Source organism: Maylandia zebra, linkage group LG5, assembly GCF_041146795.1.
Source record: "Maylandia zebra isolate NMK-2024a linkage group LG5, Mzebra_GT3a, whole genome shotgun sequence".
Lineage (NCBI taxonomy): Eukaryota > Metazoa > Chordata > Actinopteri > Cichliformes > Cichlidae > Maylandia > Maylandia zebra.
Genome location: NC_135171.1, coordinates 31525424 through 31553204, shown reverse-complemented (window position 1 = coordinate 31553204; position 27781 = coordinate 31525424). Strand labels below are relative to the sequence as shown.

At 38.2% G+C, this 27781-nt stretch overlaps 2 protein-coding genes across 4 annotated transcripts in view; one reads left to right on the top strand and one right to left on the bottom strand.

Annotated features, from left to right (window-relative positions):
- The window catches only part of cenpp (centromere protein P), a 111177-nt gene that overhangs the window by 4358 nt on the left and 79038 nt on the right, over positions 1-27781 (top strand). For all 3 annotated transcript variants that reach the window (XM_076884210.1, XM_076884212.1, XM_076884211.1), the window contains exons 5-6: positions 83-171; positions 9116-9212. In XM_076884210.1, coding sequence (XP_076740325.1) covers positions 83-171; positions 9116-9212 — 186 coding nt within the window. The remainder of the gene's footprint in view (positions 1-82; positions 172-9115; positions 9213-27781) is intronic.
- On the bottom strand, positions 11087-20904 carry ogna (osteoglycin, paralog a). Its single transcript, XM_014413235.4, has 6 exons — positions 20643-20904; positions 17773-17836; positions 15781-15945; positions 14734-14936; positions 14250-14342; positions 11087-13284 (listed from the first exon to the last, which is right to left on the bottom strand). The coding sequence occupies exons 1-6, from the start codon at positions 20796-20798 to the stop codon at positions 13114-13116; spliced, it is 852 nt and encodes a 283-aa protein (XP_014268721.1). The 5' UTR covers positions 20799-20904; the 3' UTR covers positions 11087-13113.

The window sequence follows — 27781 nt, the reverse complement described above, 5'->3', positions numbered from 1 at the left end:
CAGATGGGTGAAACTGGTCACTGTAAATAAAGTGACTCATTGTGCTATAACTGAATAATGGATTGTGTGTTATTTCCTGCAGGACAGTGAGAGATCAAAGAAGACCATCGGCGATCTGAATGTGGTGCTTGATTCAAGTGACCTGCAAAACTTCAGCAGCTTCTTGTCAAGGTGAATGAATTAACAGTTAACCTGTGTTCTAAAGAACTGTACTCAAAAGCAGAGCTGTTCACTTCAGGAAGAGCAAAACATGAAGAATCATTTAAATATTGAGTAAGTGGCATGTTTTTGGACAGACATTTCTTAAAGACATTTATAGTGTTCCACCTGGTTGGTCACATAGAAAGTGACAGAAAAAGTAATGTAATGGATGAAAAATTAGGTCTAAATAGACAAATACACATGTTCCTTAACCTGCATACCTTTGGCCAATTACTGTGGTCAGTTTCTCATTTATTTACACTCTGTCTGTCTGTCTGTCTGGTCCAGCTCCACATGTTTAATATTGGTTGTTATCCCTGTCAGAATGAAGCTGCCTGTATAATTTAACTGAAGTGCTTTTTAAAGTAGATGAAATTGTCACACAGCAAACATCTCTCTTCAGGCCGAACCTTCTCACTCACACTTACTCATTCTTGGTCTCACAAATGGCAAGCCTTTCCAAAGACAAACAGCACAGGTGTTACTCATTACATTTATAAAGGCTGGATTCCTTCTAGGTGTGTTGCATACTGGCACAAACACCTGTAAATGGAGCAGAGCCATCTATAATATTAATTACACCCACTCTTTTCCTGCTGTGACTGTCCAATGTATCTGAGCTGAATCTGGTCTTATTATAGGTTTACTCAGTGATGCTTGGAGCTTTAGTCACTGTTTTTCCCCAGCAGGTGCTTTTTACACAGCAAGAAAAAAATGTTAATTGCTATCAAACCCACTGGGTTGCAAATTATATTTCTGTCTAGAATCCCCATTTAACCTTTAATAAGGTTTCTTCTTGTCTTTAAGTAATGTTCCACCCTTATTGTCTTCTACCAGCTGAGAAGTTCAGGTTTATATTGTAGGGTAAAGACCCAACAATATTAGAGGGAACACCCTAAGAATCCCACTGTCACCAAGTGCTTCCCTGATGGTAAAGGAGAAACCTTTTAACAGGAAGAAACGTCCAGCAGAACCGGGCTCAGGGAGGGCCATCCATCTGCCATGAGGGGAAAGAAAAGAGAGCCGAGGGAGAGAGTCAGAGTTTAATCATTACTAATGCTGGTTTAAACCTCTAAATGCAATAGTGATGATTAAACACATGGAAAGAAAATTGTTGAGTGAAGAAGAAATACTCAGTGCATCATTGGAAGCACCCAGCAACCAAAATCTATTGCAACATAACTAAGAGATGGTCTTGGGTTATCTGGTCTAACCCTTACTGTAATCTTTATCATAAAAGAAAGTTTTAACCTAATCTTAAAAGTATACATAGTGTCTCTCTCAAATCCAAACTGGGAGCTGGTTCCACAGGAAATGGACCTGATACCTGAAAGCTCTGCCTCCCAGTCTACTTTTAGAAACTCTAGGAACCACAAGTAAACCTGTAGTCTGAAGCTAAGTGCTTTTTTGGAATAATCTAATACTGTTAATATATGACAGGGCTTGATCATGCAGAATTTAAGTTCAGGATTTAACAGTAGGCCAGTGAAGAGAAGCTAATATGGACTGTGGAAAAGGTTTAACACCATGGTCTAGTGAAACTTTTGGTTTTGCTTGTGTGTTTAACAAGAGAAGTGCATGTTTCTTTAAAAACTATAGCTAGTAAGTAAATGACAAGTTATTAACAGTGCCTACGCACATATTTGTGCGTAAATCAAGCGCATGAACAAATCAGGATTTATTAGTATGTTCATGCCTGAATTTGTTCGTACTCTAACACTCAAACAAATTTAGAGGGTTTTTGTGGCCAGGCAGGTGGTTGTGGTTCAAATATCTCACTGTTTCAGTCTGCAAATACCAAAGTGCCCTTAAGCAAGATACAGAACTCAGAATTGCTTCCCATGCATTCATCAGAGTGTGAATGTTGTGTGGGTGAATGAGACGTGGTATATAAAGTGCTTTAAGTACACAGTAAAGTAGAAAAAGAGTAGAAAAGTGTTATAGAACCAGTCCGATTGCCATTTACCACAAATGATGGCCTGGCTCTGTTAGGAAATTTCAAACACAAGTCTTTAAAATGAGTACAATATACAATATACAATCAATATAATTTTTTTTAAAAAGTACTACTAATAGTAATATTAAATATTTTTATTATTATATCTTATTATTTCTTAGATTATTGATTGTTTTCCTAAACACCATAAGCCACCATATGTACAGAATTGCAATCAAATAAATAAAAAATATAATTGCATGTAAGCAAAACAAAATCGTAAATGTAGTCACAAGGTAGTTTTTAACCTTGTGATTTAAACCAATTCCACCACTTTCTCTACTTCATCTTGAAGGAAACGGGTATGCAGATATTAATTTATACACAAGTTGGTAAGAACAAATAGGCTGGTGCACACATTTCATAAATCCAACAGTAAATGTGTTTTGTGCTGGATAAGTACATTCCCACAAATACTATTTATTTCTATTTCTTCATTTCTTTTTTAATTCCATTGAATCTCCTGCTGTGCTCTGAGTGAACTAGATTATTGTTGCGTGCACCAAAGTGGTGCATTTTAATGGAGGAAAAGGTTAGGAGACCCTACCCCCTAATAACTAGTGTTGCCCCCTTTGGCTGATATAACTTCAGCGAGACGCCTTTTGTAGCCTTTTACCAGTCTCTGACATCAATCAGAAGAAAGTTTGCCCCACTCCTCAACACAGAATTCTCTCAGCTGTGTGATGTTTGAGGGTTTTCTTGCATGTACAGCCCGTTTCAAGTCACCCCACAGCATCTCAATAGGATTAAGATCAGGGCTTTGACTTGGCCATTCCAAGACTATGGATGTCTACTGTTCTGGTGTCCAAATAATTCAATTTTAGACTCATCTGTTCAAAGAACATTATTCCAGAAGTCATGGTCTTTGTCTACGTTCGCTCTGGCAAACTTCAGTCTGGCCTTAATGTTTCTCTTAGAGAGCCAAGGTTTCCTCCTTGCACACCTCCCATGAAAGTCAAACTTGTGTTTTTCTGATAGTAGGGTGATGCACTTTCACATCGACAGTAGCCAGAGCCTGCTGTAGTTCCCATGATGACATTTTAGGATTTTGGATGACTTCTTTGAGCATCTTGTGATCTGCTCTTGGGGAGAATTTGCTTGGACGACCAGACCTGAGCATGGTGGCAGTTGTTTCGAATGTCCTCCACTTGTAAACAATTGATGGTGGTGGAATGGCTGATGTCGAATTCTTTTGAGACCTTTTTAAATCCCTTACCAGACTCATAAGCAGCCACAGTCTTCTTTCTGAGGGCATCAGACAGCTCTTTATATCTCACCATGGCGTTCACTTCAACAGTCAGGAGCACACCAAACTAAATAGGGCAAGGCTCCTTTAAAATCCTGGTTAATGATGTACTGATCATGTGCACCTGACAAGATACACCTGTGTGTGTGATTTTAACCATTTTAAGTGGGATAATAAGTGGGGGTGTCCTAATTTATTCCTCACCAGAAATTGCATTCTTTTAAAATTACATTTCACATAAGGTTTTAGAAAGGCTTTTCTTATTTTTTAATTGTTTAGTTATATTATTTGGATCCCTCAGTATCATTAAAATTGATATTAAATATCCACATCTCCAAAAATATTTTAAGTATACAGGCTTTCAAAGGGTGTCCTCATTTTCTCACATGACTGTATATTATAGTATTTTGCTGTGCAGACGAGCAGTTTTCTGCTGTAAAATCAAACTGATGTTCTCTTTGTTTGTGGATTATAGACTAAATGTGGTTTTTATATACCCAGGTGCATTTTCTGTCCCTATGACCGCAATCTGCCAGAAAGCGCCTGGTCTGTCAGTGAATCAGCAGCAAAGAGCAGAAGTCTGATATCTGAGGCTAGACCACATCTGGATTGTGTGGCCCAGTCTGAAGAATTTGGCAAACAACAGATGGAAAAATACTTGAGATAATGATTCAAGACACTGGTGCCTTGTCAGAAACTCTCTCTCTCTCTGTGTGTGTGTGTGTGTGTGTGTGTGTGTGTGTGTGTGTCTATCCAAATCAGATGGATAATCTTTGTAAAGTCAATGTGGTCTGAACTGTTGAAGATAAATACTGACAGTAGGACCTTTGTTCATTGTATTAAACCAGCGCACATATATTGTTTTCACATTTGTCCCACTGGCTCAGTGAAGTGATCTCTTAACTCTGTTAGTATTAAAAGTAGCACAGCACTTCTCTGTGGCCACCCATGTTTTGATAGTATTCACAGTGATATACAGAATCTCTGCAGTTACTCAAGGCTGTAAAAAGTGCTGAAGGTGAGAAAGATGCTGCGGATTGTCATTATTAGCTAATAATGAGTCATTTTGTATCTGTATTGAGAGCAACTTTCAGGCAGGTGAGGTTATGTGTTGGCAGCTGTACAGCAGGTTACAATACAACTGTTTCAGGCTTTTAAGTCAAGTTTAAATAAATTTGCTATGTAATATCTTGGCGTCTTCAAAACCGAGAGGTTTCTTTGTTTTCGGGGGTAACTGATGTGAAACACTGTTGGTGTTCTGCAGTCTGGGATAGATTTAAAGGACTGGATTTAAAGAAGATTACATCAGACAGACTCTTTTATGGATGTTTGTCGTGTGGAGATCCAGGCCAGCTTATTTATGAAATGTTTTTGACTTCTAGCCTCCAGTGGGGGAAACACCGTCAGGCTGTCAGTGCTGTCTGAAGTGCAGTTTAACTTGTCACACTGATTGTGTCAGGAAATTGTGCACACTGTGTTGAGGTCATTATAGGAGCAGGAGATATTCATCAGATTTGCCTCTCAAAGACAGATTTGTTTTTTCAACAGCTGTTGCTTTAAAGGTGCAGCAACTGTTATGTCACGTGTGCATCTTTTTGTACAAAATGCATCCAGTAATTTGGAGAACTTTGCATTAATCCTGTAAATCCAAGTCATCATCGGTGATGACCCCAACCATATCCTCCCAGAATGGTTTGTTTTTTGTTTTTTCCTTCCAGATCTTACTTGATAGCAAGCTGATTGGATTTACTACCAGTGTACACAGAATATTTTATAGATTCTTCAGAAGCAGTAGGACTAAATCAGTCAAACTAGGCATTGGTCCCATTCTCCCTCTCTCTTCCTCTCTCTGTCTTTCTGGTCCTCCTCCATTATATGGCAGGGTGCTGCCATGTTTCCATCAGGTCTGTGTGGAATAACATCATCTGGAAATTTAACCCGGCTGCCGTCTAGCCCCGGGCCCCCATGGAAAACTCTGGAAATCCTTTAACTGAATGTCCCAGTTTCACTCAGACAGACCAAAACAAATACTTTTTTTTGCCATTTCTGTTATGACATACAACACATTATATAGAAGTAGGCATTTTTTTTGCAAACTACCTCTTTAGACAATATATTTCTTGTATAAGTATATTTAAATTACAATTAAGATTAATCACCAAGACAGCTTTCTAAAACCTGTTTTTACCTATATAAGTTATAATAATTTGACAACAGTCATTTAAATGGATCTGTCAGGACTCCCTTATTTGTTTAAAGGTTTATCTTGTTGAAAAAGCATATTCTCAGGGCTTTTAAGAGGTTTCCCAATTAGTTAGGTGATATATTTAGAGGGAAATGTTTGGTGTTATGAATGTATTTCATGGCAGGAGAATGTCTTACCTGAGCCTTTACAATCTGCTACAGGCTGAACCGGCCTCATAAAACAATTTTACTGCTGATTAACTTTGACATAAACAGGCTCAAAACAAATGGTAACAACTTGAAGTCTGCAAATAAAACTTGCAAACTCTCCAGCAATATCTGAACTTATAATTGTATATTTTGTCGATTTTATTCAGGTCAATATGGTGTCTAGAGCAGGGCGATATGACCCAAAATATTTATCACGATATACATTAGAAAATTTGCGATAACGATATAACTGACGATATAATTGACACTAGACAAAACACTTTACAACTCCACAACTTTATTAGTGCAAAAAAAACAAACAAAAAACATCAATGTATTTTCACTTAAACAAGCAGCTTTTATGTGCATTAAAGTATTATAAAAATGTAACAGTGCAAATGCAAATTCCTTGCTCACAGTTTAACCAAAAGGCATTTCCAGTGGAAATTGGCCGACATATCCTCAGCATAACCATATATAATATCCACAAAACTTAAAAAGAGGTTATACACACACAATACAGTAATATTATGTTGAGGCACAGTACTTATCACTCCGCGAGGCTCCTGCCTACGATAGCCGTAATGCTCCGACAATCCATCAAGCGGTGCAGCTCCGTAGCTTAGCAAAGTCGTACTAAATCATTCAACTGGTTTTCGAGCACCGTGTACCACATAAAATCGTTTCGAGGTCAGTAAACACAACCAGAAGGTCCTGAGGATGCGAGGGCTCATGCCAAATCTTTTCAGTCTCCTGAGAAAGAAGAGGCGCTGCTGCGCCTTCTTCACTGTTTTGTTTGTGTGTACTGACCACGTAAGATCCTCAGCCAGATGTACACCAAGGAACCGGAAGCTGCTCACTCTCTCCACAGCAGCGCCGTTGATGGTGATGGGGGTGTGTACTTCTCTGCACCTCCGGAAGTCCACTATCAACTCCTTTGTCTTTGCGACGTTGAGTGTGAGATGGTTGTCTTGACACCAGTTGGTCAGGGCGCTGACCTCCTCCCTGTAGGCCGTCTCATCACCATTGGTGATAAGACCCACCACTGTAGTGTCGTCCGCAAACTTCACAATGATGTTGGAGTTGTTAGTGGCTGTGCAGTCGTAGGTGTAGAGTGAGTATAGGAGAGGGCTCAGTACACACCCCTGTGGAGCACCAGTGTTCAGTGTGAATTATTAGGCAAATGAGTATTTTGTCCACATCATCTTCTTCATGCATGTTGTCTTACTCCAAGCTGTATAGGCTCGAAAGCCTACTACCAATTAAGCATATTAGGTGCTGTGCAACTCTGTAATGAGAAGGGGTGTGGTCTAATGACATCAACACCCTATATCAGGTGTGCATAATTATTAGGCAACTTCCTTTCCTTTGGCAAAATGGGTCAAAAGGACTTGACAGGCTCAGAAAAGTCAAAAATAGTGAGATATCTTGCAGAGGGATGCAGCAGTCTCAAAATTGCAAAGCTTCTGAAGCGTGATCATCGAACAATCAAGCGTTTCAGTCAAAATAGTCAACAGGGTCGCAAGAAGCGTGTGGAAAAACCAAGGCGCAAAATAACTGCCCATGAACTGAGAAAAGTCAAGCGTGCAGCTGCCAAGATGCCACTTGCCACCAGTTTGACCATATTTCAGAGCTGCAACATCACTGGAGTGCCCAAAAGCACAAGGTGTGCAATACTCAGAGACATGGCCAAGGTAAGAAAGGCTGAAAGACGACCACCACTGAACAAGACACACAAGCTGAAACGTCAAGACTGGGCCAAGAAATGTCTCAAGACTGATTTTTCTAAGGTTTTATGGACTGATGAAATGAGAGTGAGTCTTGATGGGCCAGATGGATGGGCCCGTGGCTGGATTGGTAAAGGGCAGAGAGCTCCAGTCCGACTCAGACGCCAGCAAGGTGGAGGTGGAGTACTGGTTTGGGCTGGTATCATCAAAGATGAGCTTGTGGGGCCTTTTCGGGTTGAGGATGGAGTCAAGCTCAACTCCCAGTCCTACTGCCAGTTTCTGGAAGACACCTTCTTCAAGCAGTGGTACAGGAAGAAGTCTGCATCCTTCAAGAAAAACATGATTTTCATGCGTCCAAGTACTCCACAGCGTGGCTGGCAAGAAAGGGTATAAAAGAAGAAAAACTAATGACATGGCCTCCTTGTTCACCTGATCTGAACCCCATTGAGAACCTGTGGTCCATCATCAAATGTGAGATTTACAAGGAGGGAAAACAGTACACCTCTCTGAACAGTGTCTGGGAGGCTGTGGTTGCTGCTGCACGCAATGTTGATGGTGAACAGATCAAAACACTGACAGAATCCATGGATGGCAGGCTTTTGAGTGTCCTTGCAAAGAAAGGTGGCTATATTGGTCGCTGATTTGTTTTTGTTTTGTTTTTGAATGTCAGAAATGTATATTTGTGAATGTGGAGATGTTATATTGGTGTCGCTGGTAAAAATAAATAATTGAAATGGGTATATATTTGTTTTTTGTTAAGTTGCCTAATAATTATGCACAGTAATAGTCACCTGCACACACAGATATCCCCCTAAAATAGCTAAAACTAAAAACAAACTAAAAACTACTTCCAAAAACATTCAGCTTTGATATTAATGAGTTTTTTGGGTTCATTGAGAACATGGTTGTTGTTCAATAATAAAATTATTCCTCAAAAATACAACTTGCCTAATAATTCTGCACTCCCTGTAATGGCAGTAATGATTTCCAATTGTTGTAACTTGCCTCATTCTCCTCATACCATCAACCAAACAAACCAACCTGACACTCTAAATAAGCTACAAAATTTTCCTGCTCCCCCTTTGACATCACTGCAACCGTTTTCCTCCACCACCACAACCAGCCATCTGTAGGCTGCTGGAGGATATTTACTCTTACATAAAATAAATTTGTATGGAGTGACTATCCTGGTTTATGACCAAATTCCTGTCAAAGCAATAACCATACCATCAAGCTTGTACTGTGTTTTAAGTGCAAACTCTCAAACAATAGCACACTAACATGCATGCACACTTTGAATCAGTATTTCCAGGATACTGTTGAGGATTGTGATAGCTTAAAAAAGTGTTCTTAATGATTTTTGCATTCTGCCTTTGTTGGCCCAGTAAGGGCGAATTGGCATACAAAAATCAAAAGGAGAGAGGTGCACAAGGTCCCTGTTTGGAATCAAACTATGAATGTTAAACTCATGTGGCATGGGCTGGAGCCATTTGGCTACTTGGTGGGGGGCTTAAATAAACTGCTTTAGTGATCTGTGCAATGTAATTTCAGGGTAGAGGAGAGCAGGGATCTTCTGCTATTCTTCAGGACCTTAAGAACTTTTTCAGACAGATGTGATGACCGAAGCAGAACTTTCCAACAATTCCAAGTAAGTGAAAACACACATGCACCAAAATGGATGGTCCGGCAAACTCGCCCTCACAAACCTAACAAATTTAACCACCTGATCTGTACGTCATGAGCTAAGAGTAGCTAATCAGACCCATACATATTGCCAGTAGGCATCCTCCTCTGCTTTTGAGCAGGCTAAGTAGGCCATTGTAGTCGGTAATAAATACAGAGAGATCATGTAGACATCTAGTGGTATTGTGAAGAAGTGCACATAGATTATCTAGTTAAAGAGCGGTTTGGTTAAATGTGAGAGAAATTTAATGGAGACATATGTCTTAAGGTTAAACTTGGTGAATGTACAAAGAATGGCTATGTGGATACCTAGGTGAATCGATATAGGTGGAAAAATGTTCCTGTTGATGATTCATCATTATGGGTCATCCTTTTTATTCTATGTGAGTTGTCTTTTTTCTGTTATCTGATTTTCAGAGAATATTTTTTATAAAGTGTAAATAGTGAAAATACAACACCTCCAAAAAGTGACACTGCAGAGATAGACAATTGAAGAGGAATGAAAAGCGTAGAATACCATGGGTTAATGCAGTAGGTGTGAAGTGGTGCGAGCATGATAATATGAGATATTAGGGTGGGACTTTGTTGAAGAGGTAGCAATGAAATATCAAATAGTACATCAAGCTGCACAAGCAATGTGGAACCTATTCTCCTGTTTACTTGGAGAATGCAAAGTTCTGCCAAGTTGGCTGAGCTGAAGGAGGATTAACCCACATTTTCCATACTGGTCTATGTGTTCCAAACTCTTATTTTGCTTTACTTGCATTTTTTCAGGTCTTGTATGGAAAAACAAATTTCCCACCATAACTGTTTTGCTGTTATGTATTCCACGCTTTTATGACACACACAGACAAAACATGTACTTGGAGGAATAAACATATAAAAATACAGAAGCAGAGGAGCTGACATACATCTCTGCACAAGAATCCTAAAGTTTTTTCTGGATAGCATTAATAAGGCAGTTTCTGTCGTACACAACAACAGGTATAATTAGCAACATACAATTTCAGTGCTAACTGGGTTTTCGGTATTGTGGATAGGTAGTTGGAAATTTCTCCACACATGCATAAACCAATATCCACATGCTGAGTTCAGCAATTTTTGTTTTGCTGTTTGTGTTTATTGTGCTAGTGGTTTGAAGTAAAAATCGACTTCTGTCTTTCCAGTACTTTATTATGACCAAGAACTTACTATCATTAGCTGGAGCATGCACACTTGTCTAATGTACAAGCTGTTACTTGCCTCGAACACAACATTGTTACTTACCCCTGGTGTTTTCTTCATCCACAGTTCTTTGTATTTGTAGTCAACTCACTGTGAACACTGATTGACGTTGATGGTTGTGCCATCGTTGCAGCTGTCACAAAAGGACTGATTGTCGTTCACTATTATCAGTATCTTCTACTATTCACTTTACTATTGTAATAAATGTGTAATGGACACATAGTAGCTGTCAGCAGCTTGAAAACACCGTTAGAGTGGGCAAAATACATATTTAACATGGTTGTGAATTTTCTAAGTAAATATAGAAATATATTCCTTATATATTCTTTTGACATGAAATTCTCACCAAAAAAATGAAACGTGTTTGTCCCTTTTAGCAGTGATATCAACAAGTAAAAACTCAAGTTCCAAACCAAAACCACTTTATATACGACACCTCTAAAACCCCTTACATAACATCATTCATGTTGTTGTAATATATAATTTATATATTGAAAACAATATTATTTTTCAAAATTAACTGGCATTTCTACAGTAAATTTCTAGTCTAACTAACCACCTAAAGTGCTTTTAAGTGAAGCTTACTCTAATATTGATTTCAAACACATTATATTAAAAAAAAGTTGAACTTTATTAGAATATCTTCAAACATAGCCATGTAACATATTCCTGTACACCACTATCTTATTCACATCAGTAATAATCTCTAAATTAATTTTAATTAATGGTAGGGAAGAGTTGGGAACAAACGTAAGACACTATAGAAGCAAGAGGAGTAACTTTCACATTACTATAATTCATAGATACATTGTTCCCCAGTTCATTTCTGCTGGAGTCTATAAATTAAGAAAACAAAGGTAAGTCACAAAATACTTAAGTCTAATGGAATAATGAAAAGTGCAATTAATCCACACAATAGCAGAACAAAACACACTTTTCACTTAGTTAACGTATTTACACAATATTCTTGTATTTCAAGAAATGTAGTTTTTAATCAGCAAAGAAAAAATATATATCTTAAAGCTACATACAGTTAACGTAAAGAGGAATGTTAACAATGATCACAGATTTGTGGCCAGTTAGGATATTTTTGTTGTTGTTGTTGTTGGGTTGTTGTTGTTTTTTTTTTGGACATGTGACAATGTTCTATTGAAGATATAGATCTACTAGATATAGATCAGCATGCAGATATCAAGTATTCCTTTTGTATAACTAAAATTACTTCAATCCTGCTTCTTCCCTCCTGTTGTCAGGACTCTAAAATGTCAAGTAATGACTTTCTTAAAGACAAGTAAAGATAGGAACAGCTCACTAGAAAACACATGGATCAAAACAGGGTTGCATGAAGAGTCAGTTTGTGATAAATATGGATCTTCCCATACAGGAACGTGCCAGAGTCCTAGCTTAAACATACAGACCAGACAGCATGAATTATGTCAGTTATCAGCACAAGAATGTTTCGATTTGGCTTTACTAAAAATGTCTAAATATACTTTTTGTACCACAATTTTCATTCAGCTGTGACAATTTAATTGTGAAGAAACTGAATGTGAAACTTTAAAAATAAAACATTATTATAATCACTAATGCATCAATTAAACTGCACTTCAGTCATATATTGAGTGCCCTTTACTCAGAGGTAAATCTGAAAAATCTGCCTTGGGTCCATTCATTTAGATCTATTGTTTTTGATGTAGCATTTTGTTGCTAATTTTAGGTAAAACTTTGAAATGTCAGATTTTGCGTTAAAAGTCAGTTGTTTAGATGAGCAAAAACAGCAAAAATGAAGATGCTTACAGTAAATAACTTGAAATATAAATACATTTTCTTACTGCTCACAATTAGATACAGTCTACTAACAATTTGAAGACATTGGGCTGCAAGAAAGCCTCTTCGTTTGTGACAGCAGGTGTTTCTGTTGTTTCAAGGTCACAAGTAGTTTTGTTTGTTTTGGGATTTTTTTTGTTGTTGTTAAGATTGGTTCATCCATGTAGTAAATCAGCAGGTCAAAATGAAACAACAACTTGGACTGTCAGTGTAGAACTGTTAAAACTGCTGCACTCATTTATAGGATTATAGTAGTTGTAGTAGCATTTTATTACCTGTGAAAAGGGTGCTTTAAGGCTACCAGGAAAGTCCTTGTGGGATTTAAGCCTTAGAAATTGCAACAATCTAACAAATACTGCCACTTCAATGGTTATGCGTGTGCAGGTGTAAAATGTTTCAGTGCACCAAGGGTAATACACCACATTACAGTTATTTTAAAGAGATAAGGGATTAAGCCAAGTATACATGACAGCCGGCTTTGACTCTATTATTTTGATTACAGGTAGAAACACTAATTTTAAATGTGGTTAGACAAACTGGTTGTTTGAAGCATATTGAGATTAATTACACTGATGAAATTTCCTTTACTGCCCACCAGTCAGTAAAAGGCCTTTAGGTGAGTTAATGAACACCTTCAGTCCAGTCAGAGGTTTGATTTTGACCTGATACATGCTGATTGTAGGTTTGCCGAAGTAAAAACGTTGACATCTGTGGGACCAGCTCCACAAATCCAAAATACCATGGTGTCTCCCAGCTCTTTGTTGTGGGAAAACTTCCATCAGCAACAAAGGGAGTACAGTTAAATTTCAGTCTCCTCAACGGTACTTTCCAACAGGCAGTACTTTCATACAGGTGAAGTTGTCGGGGTATTTTGACAGCACCACTGGGTTGCCATCAAGGCGGACCTCATTAAGACTTGGTCGTAGGTAATAGGTGTCATTGGACCTGCAGAAGGTGTCCACATTGACCTCAGTGATGTTGTTGTTCTGGAAGAAAATAAAATAATATTGGTAGAGTCTTTTTTTACACCTCACTTTTAATAAAAATTACAGGTTTTAAATTTAATCTAGAAAAGGGTTGTACCAACGGATATGGATCTTGGAGATCAACAATGGGTAGAGTGATTCCCAAAAGTAACTAATAAAGTCATGCTGTACTTTAATTTTGGCATTCTTACATATGACCAGTACTTGCAACAGAGATCAGTCTGGATGTGAATGTAGGGGTGACCACATTGATCTGTCATCATCTCAGAATGAGAGAAAACAGAAGGAGGGCATTCTAGTCTGACTTTAAATTTGTGTCTAATATAACTGGGGTTGCAGAGACGAGTTCATTCCAAAGCTTTTGAGTCACCGAGTGTGTGTGGATGAAAGGCAAATAAGCTCTTTTTACACATATTAAAAAACATAAAGGCTGATATTCATGTACTTAATGGTCACAAGTTATGACAGGCAACAAAGCTCTCCTGCTGAAATAGCACACATTCAGTCTTTTCATGATGGTAGACAGGGAATTAACTTCCCAGCAGTGTCTCTAAGCAAACCCATGCTCAGTTGTAGGCATGGACACAAACAGCTGCAGACACCACAGACAGTCTTTCCTTTCATAGCTCTTTGAAATTTACACACATGCATAGCAAGTGCATTGTGTGCATCTTGGCAGATGTTCCTGAGTGGGCACGAAAAATTGGTTGGCATGCATCTGCATGGAGCCTCGTGCATACTAGCAAATGCTGGAACTGCACCATTCCTTTAATCCATTTGGCAGTAGTGCTGTTGCATTTGGGCCACACAGTATGTGTTTTTACTGTGGAACTCAGTACAGTAGGCCCCTATGGAGAAGTTTATCAAACCCTACTCTAGAACACAAGTTGTGTACCAATTTGATGATGTCACTGGTGACCAAAATCAATGTATTTTTATATACAATGTTAATAAAACATAGAAACCTGAAGATGTAAGATCCGAACACTCTCTGGGATGTATGGAACAGCCTCCAGCATGTTGTCGGACAGGTACAGGTTAACCAGCTTGGTGAGTTTCTGTTGGAAACAAAAAAAGATTTGGAGAAAGAAAGTTGGACTGCCAAGACACATCAACTTTAGTAGTTAGTTGTACTAACACTGTGTTGAATTGATGGTGTACTGTATATAAAGATAATACCTTGTCATAATTCTCTGGTAACATTTTGAGAAATTCAAGCATTGATATTCATCTCACCTGGAAAGTATAGTATCTTGGAGCATTTATACAATTAGGTGGTTAACAAGATTATTTACCCTTTCAGGAGCATGTAAAATATTTGCGATCACTGCTAAGGACAGTTGACATGGCTCATTGTCAGTTTGTATGTTTTAGTAAAACTTTTTAGATTTTTTTATCTCCAAATCAGTCACCAGAGTTGGTTGTTTGTTCGTAGAGGTCATGATGTACCTTGAAAGCATTAGCCTTCACTCCTTTGGTTTTGAGTTTGTTGTAGTTGGCATTGAAAGATGTGAGTTTGGCAGGGAGTGCAGGAAGTTTGACCAGCTGATTCTCAGCCAGAGACAATTCCTCCAGGAGGGTTAGCTTGGAGAAGGCTCCATCTTCAATCTCGGAGATCAAATTCCCTGTCAGGTCGATCCTCTTTAAAGTCACTGTTGATAGGTGAGGGTTTTAAAAAAAAAAAAAAGAAACAAAGAAGTTGTGCTACTTTCATCAATTACAGAAAAGTGAACATGCAGTTGATACATATGACTAAAAGCTAAGTCATACAGTACAAATAATGACTTATCATGTCCCTTGGTTAGTATAGATAATAGTTGACTCTTTACAATGAAGAAGATATCTGTGCTGCAAAGGGCAAGATATGCAAACTCTGACTTACAAGGTTGAAATTTTTGCACTAGATTAATAATTTTTCCTACTGGTGGGTGATGGGATCTTTTAAATCTCCTCTCCCAGGACCCCCAAAATTTCAAATCCTACTTTATCAACAAAATCTTCATCCTTTGTCTTAACCATTTGTCCAAGTATGGGCACTGGAGTATGTCTCAGGAGAAGGCAAGAGGCAGGGTACACCCTGGGCAGTTGATCACAGGGGCAATACATAGAGACAGACTACCATAAATTTACACTAGGACTATTAGATTAACAGATGTTTACCCCATGGAGGTCAGACATTTAAATATCTGACTTTTGTGACACAAACAACGTAAAGAATTATTAAGAACAAGCAATTATAACTTAAGAAGTATGTCTTTGGCTTGTGGGGGAAACCAGAGCACTCAAATGAAACCCATACAAGCACAGAAAATACAGTGCCCCAGCACTTAACATAATATCCTGTTGTGAATCTGTGTCCAACAACTGACTACGTCCCATTAAAAAACAAACAAATATATATATATTTTTTTTAAATTGCTGAATGTTAAGCAGAAACTTGAGTTTTGAACAGATGGATTAATCAACAAACTCTGGAGTAACCATGTTAAGACTTACCAATTTGAGCAAAGTCTTTGTTTTTGATCTTTCTTATTTTGTTGAAGCGTGCATACAGATAGGCTGTTTCTTTAGGTAGTGTGGGAATGGAGGTCATGTCTGGACTGACCTCCTCACAGTACACCGAGCCAGTCAGACACACACACAGCAGACAGGTGGGAAGGTCTGCAACACAAAGGCATCCATAAAAACCAAGGCGCCTTCAAAGTCCATATGGCCTTACTACATTTAAGCCATAAGTAATTGCTTTTTTTGCAACTAAGTGATCAATTTTAATGGTATTGTTTTTACCTAAGACAAAAAACATCCAAACCTTTTCAGTTTCAGAACCCAAACAATTCTGTCAAACCATATATTTTTTACTTGTGTAGTCTATAATGTCTTAATTTCTTTTTTCTACTTTAACCAGTAACTCTGTTTATGAGGCAAGGTAGTAAATTCTTCCTTGCTGTGTTCAAAACACAGCACTGATCTATCTATCTATCTATCTATCTATCTATCTATCTATCTATCTATCTATCTATCTATCTATCTATCTATCTATCTATCTATCTATCTATCTATCTATCTATCTATCTATCTCTATCTCTCTATCTCTCTATCTCTCTATCTATCTCTCTCTCTATCTATCTCTCTCTCTATCTCTCTATATCTATCTCTCTAATATATACATATACAAGAGAGAGAGAGTGCGTGATGGGATCTTTTAAATCTCCTCTCCCAGGACCCCCAAAATTTCAAATCCTACTTTATCAACAAAATCTTCATCCTTTGTCTTAACCATTTGTCCAAGTATGGGCACTGGAGTATGTCTCAGGAGAAGGCAAGAGGCAGGGTACACCCTGGGCAGTTGATCACAGGGGCAATACATAGAGACAGACTACCATAAATTTACACTAGGACTATTAGATTAACAGATGTTTACCCCATGGAGGTCAGACATTTAAATATCTGACTGTTGTGACGCAAACAACGTAAAGAATTATTAAGAACAAGCAATTATAACTTAAGAAGTATGTCTTTGGCTTGTGGAGGAAACCAGAGCACTCAAATGAAACCCATACAAGCACAGAAAATACAGTGCCCCAGCACTCTCTCTCTCTCTCTCTCTTACACACACACATATATATATATATATGAGAGAGAGAGAGATAATATCTTTTTTTTTTGTATCTTCAGTTCCACGGTAAAGGCCTTTATTTAACCTTTATTTTTAAATGTACATTACAAATAAGTTTATCTGGGCTATACAGTTTCCGTCAGTAGTCTTTAGTAGTACAAGTAGTAGTAGTAGTATTTAGCGTAGTTTATTGTAGTCACTAAAGTCTCTTTTCAATGTCAGTCCTTGGTAAACACAAGTAAGCAGCAATAATCTGTTAAGGCATTTAGTTTTATATTTAGTTTAGTTTTGTTTTCCCACAAGTGTAAATATGAAGCAGTGTCAGAAATTTAGGATATTCATCTCACAATGTGAGTGGTGTTTAAATTTTGTTCCAGGTGTCCTTTCAGGTTAGATGGACAACTTTGAACTTCTCTTACTATGCACAATAGGACTGCTGTTTTGGAGCCAAGGCCAAAGATACTGTTTTAATTCTTTTGTGTTCTTTCACATTCCAAAATCTCACAGTGTATACCCAACTTAATAGGTATTAAACCCTTACAAAAACCTAAGCTGTTTGAGATACTCAAAGGATTTATTGTTATGAACACTATGAATTGCATCAAGGTATTGTTATCCACCTCAGCATTATGGAGTTCCTTGCCAGCATGTGCTCGTGATTTCAAATAACCAAAGGCGAAAGCTTGAATGTTAACCCAGACAAAAGGACCTTGATCTGGTTCATACTCTTGGTGTAGTTCGTAATCTTGGTCCAAGGAATGTTCATTGTTCGTCGACTTTAACAATACTATGAAGGTCTAAGAAAGATCAAATCTGAGATGCATTTTCTTGTGTGTGACATTAGATGCAGGTAGAGTAGGTCTTTCTCTTACCAGCGGCATCTGCTTCCGCTGTAATTGGGTTGTCATCAGGTTCATCAGCAGGAGGCAGCGCCCTCTGCAGGAGAAAACATGGCCTGTTCATATAACGGCCAGATCATTGGCTAGAGCAAAACATCAACACTGCTAGGGTTAGGTCAGTTTGGAAAAATGCTTAAATATTACAGTATATCAAATTTGAGGTAGGAACCAAATAAATGTTATACAACACTGTAAAAGTATATGCATTGCCTTGTGCTTGGCTCAACTTGCAGCAGCTAGCTATAAGAGATTTATGAGCCTGAGCTTTTCATCAGCTGTTAGTTATACAGGGTCGCTGTGTACTTAACTTTGACATAATGAGACTGTAAACATTACAGCTGCCTGTTTTGGTAGGTTCATATTGCAAAAAGTGCAAGTAAGAAGATGAACCAGTATGTCTAGTTTCATTTACAGCTCTTTGAGGGTTTAGTAACACTGCAACACTGTAGATCAAGGAACCAGAAGCCAGAATTTTTCAACTCAGGCCAGTTATCATGGTCTACAGCAGGGGTGTCAAACTCAAATACACAGTGGGCCAAAACTCAAAACTGGAACAAAGTCGCGAGCTAACGTTAATATTCATTGAAATGTATTTAATCCTCCAGATATAAGAATGAATCTTTTCTTATGGACACAGTTCAACACCATAGTTAGCTGAGGCCAACAGGAATGTGGATATTGTGTTCTCCTTTTGCCTTTGTAGGTCTCCTTCAGGTAATCTGGCTACTCTCAGTCCAGACATTTACATGTAAGGTTAAATGGGGTAAACTGCCTGTGGATGTAAGACACATGAAGTGCTTAGAATAAAGCGCTGTATGCGTATATGGGTAAATGTAAGTTGTAGTGTAGAGAACTTTGAGCTGTCAGTAAGACAAGAAAAAAGCTATAGTAATTCCAGTCTGTTTGTGGGAATGTGGGGAATTTATTGTCCGAAGTTGCTGGCTCTGATGTATGATACTGTTCATATATGGTCAGAACTTGTCTTCTGAAGTACTCCCAGTGACTGAGATAGTGACCAACCAGGGTTTGTGAACTGAAACCTGGGTAATATTGTAGTGCTGCAACTTGAAAACTAAAGAGAATTAGGTAGGTGGGTTTTGTGCATTCTTAAGGGCATTTCATGGTGCATGGAAACCACATATTGGACAAATCCCATGATAGAAAAAAATTATGTGAGGTTTTCAAAATGAAGAAACTCCTCTTTTTGGATTTTTGGAGATTTTCTATGTGAGCATGCTTATACTAAGAACACGACCGAAGATGGAGAACTATACAGTACCTATAAAGCACAAAACTCAAATTTAAGTTATATGGACCCATATGGCTACGCAGATGAAGAAACGATATGTTAGTTTTTAGCGTTAAAAAAAGTCTAGGTATGTTTTGAGATTTGAGGCAGTGGACCTACCCTAATTTAACATAAACATAAAAGGCAATTGGAAAACCACAAATCTGGAATAATTCAAAAGGTCTTTGGCCATTTGCTGTGTGATTGTTTGAAAGTGTCTTATAAGGTGATGGAACAAAGCAATATGCTGCTGGAGGTTACTGCAAAGAAAAAAATATGCTAGCTTTCTTCATCTAGTTATACAACAAAAGAACTTGTGACATGGCTGACCGTTTTTAGTTTGAGTTATATTTCAGTCTTCTAGCTGAGTGAAGACGAAGGTGCCTCAAAAAAGCATGTTTGCAAACATTAAGCATTAGAGAAGGAAACTAGAATACTGGTACATAACTCATAAACAAATAGCATCATTATTGAATAACCTTGAGCAAAATACGGGCTCCGTTCCTACTGCTGAGTCCCTAAACCAACTGACCTGGTCTCGAGCCAGTTGAAAGAAAGAAGAGCTTTGCACATTGTGGATTAAAAAGTTAACATAATAACCTTTTGGTAAATAGCTAATTGTAGCAGCACCAATAGGTATAAGGTCTGTCACTGGAAAATGAAAAGCAGCTGGTATTCAAACTGAAGTTATGGTTCCATAGCTGTATTGTGTTGTCACACTCCACATTTGTCTCACTCTCTCTCTCCCTGTGGATTGTTTGTGGGTTTTTCTCTTCCTTCAAGTGTTTTCTGAAGGAGAAATCAGACCAGATTTTGGTTTTATTCCATCCAAATATTTCTTAAGGGGGTTAGTGTGGTTAGAACAGGGTTAATGTGGTCGACCCAGGGTTGTGTTTTGGTAAGACTCCACAGAAATGGGTTGTGTATGTGTGTTGGAGCTGTGAGCTTAATGGATTATCTGTTAGAAGAGGAGGACAGTGAAATGAAGTGCTAACAGATGCTGCCATTACCAAGTAGCAGAAAGTGGATTATCAACTAAACCATGAAGTGGATTAATTATTGCTTGTGTAATGTAGTAGAATTAATTGATTTTGAATGTGCCCAGCTATTAAGCAAACCTTCTTTCTCCCTCTTTGTAAAGCATTGCTCAAATTGCTTTTTCATTTTTCCAACCTGCTCTCAATAAAGTTTTCTGGTTTTGTCTGGTTTCACTGCAGTCTTGAAACTATGCCTCTTATTCATTAAGAATAAGAATATTATCCTTGTGCCTTTGATTTACCTCAATATGCATGCCTGGTCATTATTGGAATTATTTATCTTTGGTGTGTCAAAATAACCACCTTTTGTCATTATTTAACACTGTGACAAATGTAAAAAATGATCTTCTAAGTTAATGCTGTCAAAACAAACTTTTTAATATCTTGATTAAAAAAAATGACAAAACTTTAACAAATTAAAAAAAGGCTAGAAAAATAAAAGAAAACACCAAAAATAGTAGATATAATCCCATAAATCCATCCCAAAGAAATAATAATACAAATAATAAAGTTCTCACCCTAGCCCTCCTTGATTTTAAATAGTCACTGAAGTATCCATTCAGTTGACTGCCAGCTAGAGATCCTGGTATCAGCTGTGAGTCGTGGTCGAAAGTCCTGGCTGAGGCTGCCACCAGCCATGGCACCAGCATACAGGTGAAAAAGAGCGTCTTCATGCTGTCCAAAACAGTGTGATGCAGACACACCAGCTCGCCTTAAAGTCTGAGTTTGGGTCAGCAGCTGCTTTTTGCCACAAGCCCCTGGTTGAATGTGTCAAATGACTCTATTTAAAGGCTGAACCAGTAGCTTTCAGCAGACTCTTAAAGCAGAGTTTATAGAGCGCAGCACTTAACCCTTTCCTGACCACCCACCATCCATCTGCTGAGAGACAGACTTGGACACAGACAGGATGTACAGTGAGAAGCGCACACACCAAAATGAGGCACATATGGAAAATGATGAGAAAGAATAAAGTGTCCATTTTTCTCCTAAATGTCCCTAAGTGTGTACAGGAAAAAAATATGCAGAGAAAGCAGAAAAACCGAAAGTTGACAACCAAAGTGTGAGTGTTTTTTGTCAGAAGGAATGTCTGTGGTCTCTGCCCAGCCACTCTGTAATGACTTATAATAACCAACCTATCTTTCATTAGGCTGGATCAGTGTTTTTCTTCTTCTCCTACTATGTTATTCTCTTAGCCGTTGGTCAGACAATTCATTTAACAGCCATCAAGTAAGCACTTCTTATAGGCTGGGATTTACCAATATTCATGTTTTCTTTCTGGACAGCTCTCTCAGTAACTAATGTTTCAGGCTGGAACTGCTTTTAGTTAGTCATATCATCATTTTAAAATTATTAACAAAAAATGATCTGCTCTCTGCTGATATGGAGCCATAACAATCATCTACACAGTTCTATAGATAGAACTTACTTTTTTAATTAATGATGATTAGGGGCTGCCGAGGGACGTAACAGTCTTCTTTAAGATTCACATTAAATTTTTGGAAGAATGCTGCTTGATTCAAGCAGCCATTGCAAGTGATAGTCATGGCACTCAGTCTTGAATTAAAATCTGTGGCAGATTATGATGATGATGATGATGATGATGATGATGGGAAACCGTCAATGGTGGAAAAAAAGATTTTTAAAGCCTTATTAAGTCAGCAAATTATAAGTGGCTTTTGGCAGATTTGACTGATAATTCTATACATGCAGTCCTTATGTCTCCATGACCACTGAAATTAAAGGTCATTTATGTCATTCTTTAAATTAACTACCAAAATGAGTGCCCAGAGACTTGCTTCTCAAAGGACTTTAAGCATCTGCTCAGTGTTTTTTGTATTTAATTTTTTCCCCCTCTAGCATTATTGTATAATACCTAAAAGCAAATATTGGTTTACTTAAGGACTGTCTTGTCAGATCCCGTTAAGGATGTCTTGTGGGCACCTTACCCACTTTTAATCTTGTATAAGTTAGGGTGTAATGATTATTCAAATTCATGGTTCGCTTCATGCCCTAGTTGGGCCACAATTTTGGCTTTTGATGTTTCGGTCACTGTTTAAAACTTAAACTGTAATACTTATAGTGAAACCATATGACATTTGTGTGTGACATTTCCACATGTGACATTTCCAGTTGCCTGAAGCTACTGTAGAGGCTCATAGTCTAACATGTTACTGATACACTTTATGATGATTTTTTTTTTTTACCTTCATTTGTTATCCTGTTTGTGAAATTACGGGAGTAATATCTGAGAAGCAATTCTTTACTTTGGATATGATGTAGCATAAACAGCTGTGCACAGACTATGTCTTCATCTCCCTTGAAGTCATTGTGCGTTTTTCATAGACTTGACTTATTGTAGAATCATTCAAGATGGTAAGCATACTAGCCTTTGATGTTATTTTATGAAGTTTTAAAGCAGTGCAAGTGTTAAAAAAGTGTTCTGTCAGAACCACTGTCCTACTGTTGCTGACCAAAGGCGCTTTATCAGTTAAACTGAGGACTCGTGACTGGGTGAGCCTGAGCCCAGGACAGTCCCTCCAGCAGGAGCATTTGGTTTCTTTATTTCTTCCTTCCTGATGTTGGGGTGTCTTGAATGAAAATGTTGTTCAAATGTTCAAATGCTTCTCTTCTTTGAACGTTTTAGTTTGAGTCCTGCTTTCTGATGTGTAAGATTTGTGTTGGGACTTCTCATTTATATAGTTTTTGGTTGCATTTAGGTCTTAAGTTCTTGGGTACATATGTTCAAAAGTGGTGTGGGAGGACACTAGATATTATTTGTATAAAAAATTATAATATTTTTATGGTGCCTAAATGGCATTGAGGCATTTAGAGGCATTTCATTCAACAATTTAAATCACAGGCTGACTGACCAGTAGATTAAACAGACTGTTATAGCAAGGAATCATTTGTATCAAAGGTAAAGTAAAACTTCTGGTCTTGCAAGCAGTTTCCTGTAAAGACAGTCCAATACAAACCTTACCATGCAACTGTAAACAATAAAATGCTTGCAATTGATGATTAAATTTCTTGTATTTTTGCCTTAAAACCCAGTATGATTTGTATAAGTTAACTGCAGTCCATCCAAATGCATGTAATAGGTAAGCTTAGGTATGACATCAGATTTGATGTATTTGGATATTAGCTGTTGGATGGTTAATAGAGTAACATCATAGCAGCAGTCACATTTTACTTGGTCGCAAGACCATTACAACAGCTGACTTTGAACCTCTCTCACTGTTATCGATATGTTTCCCTTACATTGGTCATGTTGACATAAGAACAGCCTAATGTCACACAGAGTTCAGTTTTAGCCCTCTTGAAGACCGTATTCAGAGCAGTCTGTTGCCTGACATAACTGGGGGGGAGGGTGTGAACCATGTTTAAGGCCAAAGCACTTTGCTGTAAGACAATAAATTGACACAGGTTTAGAGTTGGTGCCTCAAGTTAAGGAGTTCAAGTATGCAAATTAATTATTTATCATTTAAAATTTTTGCCAAGCAGTAAAACTTAAGGCAAAATGTGAATGTGTTCTTGTTTTCTGGTTGATGAGAGAAAAGTGGGCACAGCAAATGCTAACATAAAACAAGGATCTATACACTCAGCATACTGGTCATATCTCAGCTGTTCATCATTTTAATCAATACACCTCTTTATTTTAGCATCGGTCGGACCTCCACAGGCTTGTGTTTTAAAAGTGTAATAAAGTACTTAATTGGCAATAAGACATCAATAAATAACAGCTAATATGGTAAACATGAAAAATGTCACAAATAAATTAAAAGCAGAATTGCTGGGAAATGAACAAAAAAGGAAAAACCTATGGGAGTATTTTCCAAAGCAGAAAGGCCAAGAGATTCTTAGTAATAAAACCAGAGAGACTCTCAGGCTATTTAACAGCTGTTGAGGTCCAGCTGTTCTTGTCAGAGAAATCACAGAAATGTTGGACTTGTCCAGAGCAGTTCTTAAGAAATTTATTTTGTGTGTGTCTGTGTGTTTTTCATAAAAAAAATATTGAAATTAAAATGCTCTATAAAAGGCAGTACTTCTCTATAAACAAGTAAAGCTGAAGAGAAATGACTGAAGTGTAAGAGGAAAATGGTTAAATAGGAAACATCTGACCATCTCAGCCTTCAAGAGTAGAGAAAAAAGAAGGGGGCCCAGATATAAACATCCAAGGAACATGAGCCCAGACTGTTACAGGTGTGTTAGCAATTATGAACACCTTTAAACTTTTATGACTCTGGGAAGAGGGCCAGCAACTAGAGAATGTTTTTACTGTCACTAATTTTCTATACCACAGTTGGGCTGTCAGGGTGTTTCACTGGTATTTCACTCCACAACAAAGGAAGTCACTGGGGAAAGCCACCCACAATAACACACTAAACGCACATTATTCCCGCCGTGTTGGGAATGTTCCTGTCACGCTCAATCTGTTTGTGAACATGAATAAACCTTTTTAAAGCCATTGAATTCTTGTGTACCACTGCAGAAACACGAACACAGAAAATAATTCCTGTGTTGATTGACCTGGTGGATGACTAAATGAAAGCGAAAGGGTTGTAAACTCAGCCTTGAGAGTTGGACAAGAGAGAAAGATTTTATTCTCTTAACTAGCAACACCATTTTTTTGAGACTGTACTGGACTTGGTCTAAGTGTCTGAAATCAAATTTAACAACAGTCACCCAGTCATGTTCTGTGCACGCTAAAGACGCCCAGTGGGGTTTTCTTGTAAACAGCCAAAGATGTTTACATCCAACATTTCTCAGAACATGTGGGGTGTATCTTCTGAGGTTTACCTAACATATTGAAAACATTTACTTCCTCATAAAACTCTGGGAAAGCTAATTTTTTAAATAAGATAAGATAAGATAAGATAACTCTTTATTGTCATTGCACAGTCATACATAGTACAGTAGTACAATGAAATTGGAAAAACTGTCCTACGTCGGCACTACATATAACACAACACGACACGATATGACACATCACAACGTAACAAACAACACAACACAGTATATTAACTTAGTATAAAAAAGAAGAATAAGTGTATGTGTATTGCACACTGTTATTATTGCACATTAATTATTATTGCACCTTGTTATAAATATAAATATTATTGTTATCGTTTTAAACATTGTTACCTCCCCCTAAAAAGTCCAGGGAGGTATCCAGTCAGGTCAGCTATTTGCATTGATCAGGGCTATTGCCCTGTTGTAAAAGCTGTCCTTGAGTCTATTTGTTCGGGACCTCAGCAGCCTGAACCTCCTGCCAGACGGCAGCAGCTTAAACACCCCGTGTCCTGGGTGTGTGCAGTCCCGTAGGATGCTGCGTGCCCTCTTGAGACAGCGAGTGCTGTACAGGTCCTTCAGGGAGGGAAGAGGATGTCCAATGATTTTTTGGGCCATGTTGATGACCCTCTGGAGTGCCTTTCTGTGTGCTGTGGTGCAGCTGGAGAACCACACACCGATGCAATATGTCAGCACACTTTCAATGGAGCAGCGGTAGAAGACGGTCAGCAGCTCCTTCTTCAGGTCCATTTTTCTGAGGATTCTCAGAAAGTGGAGACGCTGTTGGGCCTTCTTTAAGACCGCAGAGGTGTTAGAGCTCCATTGGAGGTCTGTGTCTATGTGCACACCCAGAAACTTGAAACTGGAGACCCTTTCCACGCACTCCCCGTTGATGGTGACAGGCTGCAGCTCGGACTTCCTCCTTCTGAAGTCAACTACCAGTTCTTTTGTTTTGGTGGTATTGAGGTCCAGGTTGTTGTCTGCACACCAATCTGACAGCCTCTGAACTTCAGCTCTGTATGCAGTCTCATCTCCCCCTGAGATGAGCCCCACCACAGTGGTATCATCTGCAAACTTGATGACTGTGTTGTCTGGGTGGGAACTAACACAGTCATGTGTGTACAGAGTGTACAGTAGGGGACTCAGTACACAGCCTTGTGGAGAGCCGGTGTTGAGGCTGAGGGCTGAGGAAAGATGAGGCCCCACTCTAACTCTCTGTACACGGTCTGAGAGGAAGTCTCTGATCCAGCGGCAGGTGGTGGAAGGAAGTCCAATTTCCAGCAGTTTAAATGGTTTGCATCGTTCACGTATGCAGCTAAATTCCCTATACTTTTGCTTACTCTTCTGAAAGCTCTCTCCATTTTTGTTCTGTCTCTATAAAACAGCTGAATTTGAATCAATTCAAATTCAAGCCAATATGTTCTGTGATCTGCTGCCATGGTTATTAGGATGGTAAATAGTTTTCCAGCTGAGAGCAAAATCTTCTAAATGCAACCACAAATATGCCTATTTGATACCTTTTTAGATCGCCGTGCAACCTTTAATTATAACAGTAGTAGTATATTAAGGCATTCTTGAATGCTGAAATGAATGGCACTGTTGCTAGGTGCATCTCTTTGTTAAATGGTAGTTGGAGCAGGATGAGTATTATGCTGCATACAATCCAGTACAGACCATACAATTTTTTTTTTTCTGTTTTAATAATTTATTAATTTGTATAATTCACATAACAATTTAATAGTCCCCCCCCCTTTTTTTCAGGCTGCTGTCTTCTGCCAGCTGTGGTCAATGTGACGGTGAGCTGAGTTTTAGGGTGACAGGTGTAAGTGAGCGATAAGTAATGGCAGGCTGAGGCCAACCCAGTCAAAACAATACGCATGAGTAAATGTACTCTACACACAGACGCCCATTTCACTGAAGAGTATCTTTCGACACGGTGGACCACCTGGCTAGGCATTATGTAGCCTTGGTCTGCATGGGTCTGGCTGACTATTGACATGGTGTATTAACCCACCACTAAGATCCATGTGCTGTGGTAGTGACATAGCCACCTGCTAGCTCTGGGCTGCCGCCAGCAACTGGAAAACTGACAGTGAGGCTTTTTATTTTAGCTCTGAGACTTCTTACGTAACAAATGTTTCATGTTTTGCAAGTTAATAATTAACACAAATATACTACTTGAGTTTTCTAATTAGGCTTCTTGTCAAACTAAATAAAGATGAATCAAACTAACGTTCAGAAAATTCTCAGCCCACTCTACATCTCTACAGAGCATTTTACCTTTATATACTATATAGTTGTGATTTTACACATCTACTGATGGTTCATTCAGCTAGTGATATTATTAATAATTAATCAGAACAGTGTCTGAGATATGCATGAGTCTGTATGAGCTTATAGCATCACAACATTCCTTATGTTACCTCAAAATAATCCCGAAGAAGTTATATAGATTTACAATTTAGGAATACAAGATCAGCACTTCTGTCTTACCAGCCTTTAGTTGTACTGTGAATGTGCTACTTGTTGGTTGGAAGTAAGATTTTCTATAAAAACAGGAAGACTAGTGCTCATGCCTCAGAAGACAAACTCAAAAAATAAATGTGTATAAAATATTGATCACGATAGTACACATATACTGGTCACAAACAGTCAATTAACATGCTCTAATGATGATTAGATATCATGCCAAGATAGTATATAATGTCTGAGCATAAATTTCCAGGACTTTGTCCATAAATATTTATGCTCTCTCCCCCTTCAAGAGCATCTTCTAGTACAATTTTCACCCTCTTACAGAACAGCTGCTATATTCAGATAGCTTTACTTTGCCTTATGAGATTAAACTTAAACTTGTGTACAGAGCATT